Below are 5,957 nucleotides of genomic sequence, written 5' to 3'. Positions count from 1 at the left end.
ATCGCTTAAGCCCAGGAGTTGGAGGTTGCTGTGAGCTGTGATGCCACAGCACTCTACCCAGGGTGACAGCTTGAGGCTCTGTCTCAAAAAAAAAAGGCACAGGGCAGAGCAGTTGGAGTACCCTGAAGTCTGGGGAATGTCAACAGACTTTATAAAATGGTAAGAAAGAAGAATTATAAGCCTTTAAGAATGGAATTACTTGAGTGGTGCCTGTGACTCAGTGGGTTGGACACCAGCCCCATATACCAAAGGTAGTGGGTTTCAACCTGGCCCCAGCCAAACTACAACCAAAAAATAGCTGGGCATTCTGGTGGGCACCTGTAGTCCCAGCTACTCAGGAGGCTGAGACAAGAGAATCCCCTAAGCCCAGGAATTGGAGGTTGCTGTGAGCTGTGACACCACAGCACTCTACCAAAGGCAATAAAGTGAGACTCCTGTCTCTTAAAAAAAAAAAAATGGAATTACTTGATGAAATTTGAGGAGAACTGTTTCAACAACAGGCTCTCCACTATAGAATCTGTCATAGGTTATAGAGGGAAGAAAAAAAACATAACATAAATCCTACATTTTAGGGCTGTAACATCGTATTTTATTTAATATCTATTCAGGAGTGGGGACAAATAACAAGCTAAAGAAGCATACTTAACATGGTTCATTCCTCTATCATACGAAAACCGTATGAAACTATACTTCTAGTAAAATACTATAAAAGGAGTCAGGGTCACAAAGAAGGGAAGTTGCTAAGGAAAGCATCGAAGACTACAATGAAAGTTAAAAGGTTACCTGTGCTCATCTATAAAATAAGACAGTTGTATCCAAAGTCTGTGGAAAATTATTTCCCATGTTTCAAAATATGCTGCTCCAAACTTTATGTCAAAACAAAGCAAAGCAAATTCCCCCCAAACCAGTAACCCAAATACTCACCATATTGTTAACATTCTTTAAGATAGTAGTGAGGCCACTTACAACCAAAGAAAATTTGTATTTGGAAATATTGATTAAACATTCCTTGTTGTGTTCAGTACTGACTTTGGTGTGAGTATTCTGCTGTCCTGTTTTTATTGGAAGCTAAGAGAGGAAAAAACATAGTAAGAGTTTATCCCTGAAAAGGACTAAAAATAACTTTATTTCTCATTAAAAATCATGACATTTTAGGAAAATTTTACCAACCAGTTACCTATATTTTTATCTCAAGCTCTAATTTTCAATCTATGACAGCATTTATAGCAAATCTTAAATTCTTTGGTAATTTTATTACAGTTTTCTTTCTGGAAGTCAAATCTCTACAAAAGTGTTTCTTTACCCAGCACTGTATCAGAAAGAATGACTCACAGAAACAAAGTTACTTCCTTATAGCTAAAAATTATTTTAGAGAACGTCTGTAATAAAGAAACTCAAACATTAAAAGAAAAACAGATCAAGAAAATCTGTGCCCCATCTCTCATTAATAATGACAAATAACTGCTGACTGCTCAGAAATAAGAAAAAATTATAAAATCCGAAAGAAACACTGGAAGAACACTAGAACACTAACTCTAATAAGATAACCACCCTCACAGCTACACAACTGAAGGAGTAACAGAATAGGTAAACCGAATAGGTAAACACCGAACAGAATAGGTAAACAGAATAGGTAAACACTGGAAGAAACACTAGAACACTAACTCTAATAAGATAACCACCCTCACAGCTACACAACTGAGGGAGTAACAGAATAGGTAAACCCCATGAGAAAAAATATCCTTTAAAGAAAACTCATCTTCATTTTTCTGAGAGTGAGTTAAGTTCTACTTGTTAGAATTTCATCTCTACTCTGCTCAAAAGTAGTAATCTGTATTTATAAAGCATCATGAATATATCTATTGTTTAACATTAGACCTGTCCTATGCTAACAGAGAACCCTAAGTGAGCTTCCTCTGTGGAAGAAACACATCTGAGTCCAACTTTTTCATTTTTAAAATGATTCAACTGAAGATGGAAAGAGACCCACTGAGTACATGCCCAAGTTTGCTAAGTCAGTTAATAAGAAATGATTAAAATGACAGTAAAGCAATATTAAATAAAAGTGATAGGCACATTTTGGGAAAAAGACCAAGGGCATTCCTAAGTGTATACTCAGGGAGATGGTAGTTAGAGCATACAAAAAGTAGAATATAGTTTTTGATTGTCTTATAGTTATTAATTGTGAGTAAAAGGGTATTATTTCATACAGAATGCTGGGAAAGGAAGAAAGGAGGTTACCAGCTCATTTCTAGATTGGTCAGAGTAAAAAACCAACATACAGGCTTGGCACCTATAGCTCAAGCAGGTAGAGCACCAGCCACATACATCGGAGGTGGAGGAGGGTTCAAGCCCAGCCCGGGCCTGCCAAACAGCAATGACAACTACAGCCAAAAAAAAGCCGGGCATTGTGGTGGGCACCTGTAGTCCACCTGCAGGAGAATCTCTTTAGACCAAAAGAGTTTGAGGCTGCTGTGAACTGTGATGTCACCACACTCTACAGAGGGTGGATTAGTGAGACTCTGTCGCCAAAAAAAAGAAAACCAACATATAATTCTCCTCCCTCCAAAAGACAAGGAAATTATAAAGGTATCTATATAATGGTAGCCAACAGAACAAAAAGATAAATTGTGCTGGTGTGTGTTGTATCAACTATGTTAAACTGGGATTTACTTTCCCAGAATTCCATTCACTATACGGTTCTAGGTTAGAGTTAAAAAGTGTAATTTGTACAGGTTGAGTATCCCTAATCCAAAAATCTGAAATCCAAAATGTTCCAAAGTCCAAAGTGCATACCAACATGACTCTCAAAGAAATGCTCATTGCAGGATTTTAGATTTTCAGATTAGGGATAACTGGTAAGTATAATGGAAATACTCCCAAACCGGAATCTGAAATCAAAAATGCTTCTGGCCCCAACCATTTCAGATAAGAGATACTCAACCTGTATAAGATTTGTTGAAATACAGAAGTGAAACAGTACCTATTATTCTCTGCAAGTCTTTACCTTCAGATTCAATGAGAAGCAGATCAGAGGTACCCCGGGAGTTCTAGCTTTTACTCTCCTCCTTCTGTTTTTCCTTTTGATCCTGCTCACCTTGCTAACCCTCAGTGACCCACCATAGATGCTTGGCTGCAAACCAACACAGCTTTGCAAGACAAAGTTTACATGGCAAGATCTTCCCATGAAGAGTTCCTAAATGGCTGGATGCACTGGTTTCTCATATTTCCCTAAAAGCTCCAACTTGTCTGCCCATTGTCACAGACTTAGAGAATCTGAGCAGTGACTTGTTCTCTGATCCTCCAACTCCTCCTTCCAGTTCTTCACCTCTCTAGTCCTATCAAAATTGTCTACAATCTAATTTCTATAATAAATTCCTTATCCCATACATAATCTGCTTCCCAAACTGAATCTTGATACACAAAAACTTTACAAAAACTTTCTAAATGTCAAAATAATATGCTAAGAAAGCAAATAACATAGACCACATGATGACACTTAAATAAGACTTACATAAACATAAATGTAACATAAAACAGAATGACAGAAATGAGTCTAGACTAGCTTCACCTAACAATAGGATAATCTACAGGATCTATCTTCGAGTTTAAAAAAAAAAAGGTGGAGATACATACAAACAGTAGGTACCATTCATCTAAGAAGAGCAAAGAGATAGAAATAGAAATATACTAGGTGTATCTTCTTATACAGGGTGGACATAAAGTTTGTATGTAATTTAAAATAGTTTAATGTAGTAAACTGCACATGATATTTATGTCCACCCAGTATTAAGAAACAACACAAAACAGCAGAAGGATGAAATATGAAATAACCACTTTGTAGTGGTTAACCTTTAGGGAGTGAAAAGAAGGTAGAAGTGATAGAGTATGATCTATATTCCTTTTTATTTAATTTTATTTTAGAACAACGTAACTTACATAAGCATTAAATTAAAATTTAAAAAGCAAATCTAGAATCAAAAATACATGAACTAAAATTTGTATCTAATTCTTTAATGGTATAATCACAAAGAGAAGAACTATTCTAAGTGATTTCAAATTATATTGACTGTATACTATTAGCGGAAGACACTCTAGGGACAAAAAAAAAAAAAAAATTGAAGATATGGGTGGCGCCTGTGGCTCAGTGAGTAGGGAGCCAGCCCCATGTACCGAGGGTGGCAGGTTCAAACCCAGCCCCGGCCGAACTGCAACAACAAAAAAAATAGCCAGGCCTTGTGGCGGGCACCTGTAGTCCCAGCTACTCGGGAGGCTGAGGCAAGAGAATCGCCTAAACCCAGGAGTTGGAGGCTGCTGTGAGCTGTGTGACGCCTTGGCATCTACCCAGGGCAATAAAGTGAGACTCTGTCTCTACAAAAAAAAAAAAAGAAGAAGAAGATAAATCTTGATCCTATATACAGTGCAGGATCAAGGACATGAATAATTATGTGGCATTTTAATTCTATCACTACTAGTCTCATTAAAAACTTAGAATCTCAGCATAGGAGGTAAGAAGAATGGTAAGTAAAACTGTAGTCTTTGAATTCGAAGTATCTCTATGAACTCAATGTATTTTATCTCATATTTAAAAAACATTTCCGGGCAGCACCTGTGGCTCAAAGGAGTAAAGGAGTAGAGCGCCAGCCCCATACACCAGAGGTGGTGGGTTCAAAACTGGCCCTGGCCAGAAAAAAAAAAACAAAACATTTCCACCTATGTCCAATGAAAATGCCTAGAAATATATAATCCCATCATAATAATGACTAATGACCAATCCCATAGTAATCCCTCTCCAACCGTAATCTTGAAATACCATTTCCCACATTACCCAGTAAAAGGAATCAGGACCCTGATAGGAAAGAGCTAATTCCATGTCTGGGCAAAAAGGTACCTGAGGAGCCTAGAACATCTTGTCATATCAGACCATAACACACACTACTTAAGAATGGAGTCAAAAATACTTAGGTATGAATTTTAAAGAGGTCCCACAGGCCAAAAATGTAATAACATCAACACTATTAAGGATAGCAATTTTAATTTATTGAAACATCAAACTGTTTAAATCCATACTACTGCTCCCATGTACAACAGAGTAATTTATAGCAAAACAACACTTCCCTCCCCCTGCTTACTTTTTAACAAAAGATGAAATATAAAAACCACCTGTTTAAAGAATTCAGCGAGCTACAGAAGGAATGAGAATTCCAAAAGGAGTAAGCTATGGTGAGGTAAGGTGATCTTCTGCAGTTGCTTTTACCTTGGGGCATTTGCAAAATTTAAGCAGAGAGATTGAAAAATAAGGCTTTCCTAGGCAAAGGACATCTACTGAGGGAAAGAGAAACAATGGGAGATTCCAGTGTTCACTGAGGGCTAGACAGAAAACTGAAGACCTGAGGGGGTCTCATATTCAGAAGTGGGTGGAAGAGTGTAACAGGCTAAGCCAAAAACCTGAAAAGCAGAGCAAAGTCTGAAAACCTTGCAGCTTTAAGACAACAAAAGATTAGAGTTCAGAACCTGCTAGTGGAAGACCTTAGTAAATACACACAATTCTCAGTTATAAGCCCTGGAGGGCTATATCCTCTAAAAAGAGGAGCAAATGGAAATCTTACACACTACTAAATCAGTAAAAGCCTTGGAAACTTACATTATCTGCAAAAACTGAATATACACACAGCAATTTCACTAAATATACACCCAACAAAAATGTGTATATGTGTTCATGAAAAGACATACACAACAATGCTTACAGCAGCACTTTTAATTTCCAGAAACTGGAAACAATCCAAATGTCTATGAATAGCAGAAATGGTTAAAAAAAAAATAGTATATAAAAATTATAAAAGTAATGAGAATAACTTTAAACTACAAACTTAATTTCACAAATACTAACAAAAGGCTCGGCGCCTACAGCTCAACCGGCTAAGGCGCCAGCCACGTACACCTAAGGTGGCGGGTTC

The 5,957-nt window shown here is 37.3% G+C and overlaps 1 protein-coding gene across 3 annotated transcripts in view; it reads right to left on the bottom strand.

Annotated features, from left to right (window-relative positions):
- NF1 (neurofibromin 1) overlaps nt 1-5,957 on the bottom strand; it is a 293,662-nt gene that overhangs the window by 243,599 nt on the left and 44,106 nt on the right. For all 3 annotated transcript variants that reach the window (XM_003797210.3, XM_023517507.1, XM_023517506.1), the window contains exon 2: nt 925-1,068. In XM_003797210.3, the coding sequence (XP_003797258.1) occupies nt 925-1,068 (144 nt within the window). The remainder of the gene's footprint in view (nt 1-924; nt 1,069-5,957) is intronic.

Source organism: Otolemur garnettii, unplaced genomic scaffold, assembly GCF_000181295.1.
Source record: "Otolemur garnettii isolate 467f Iridium unplaced genomic scaffold, OtoGar3 scaffold00112, whole genome shotgun sequence".
NCBI lineage: Eukaryota > Metazoa > Chordata > Mammalia > Primates > Galagidae > Otolemur > Otolemur garnettii.
Note: the sequence above shows the minus strand (reverse complement) of the source record. Positions and strands in the feature narration are given on the sequence as shown.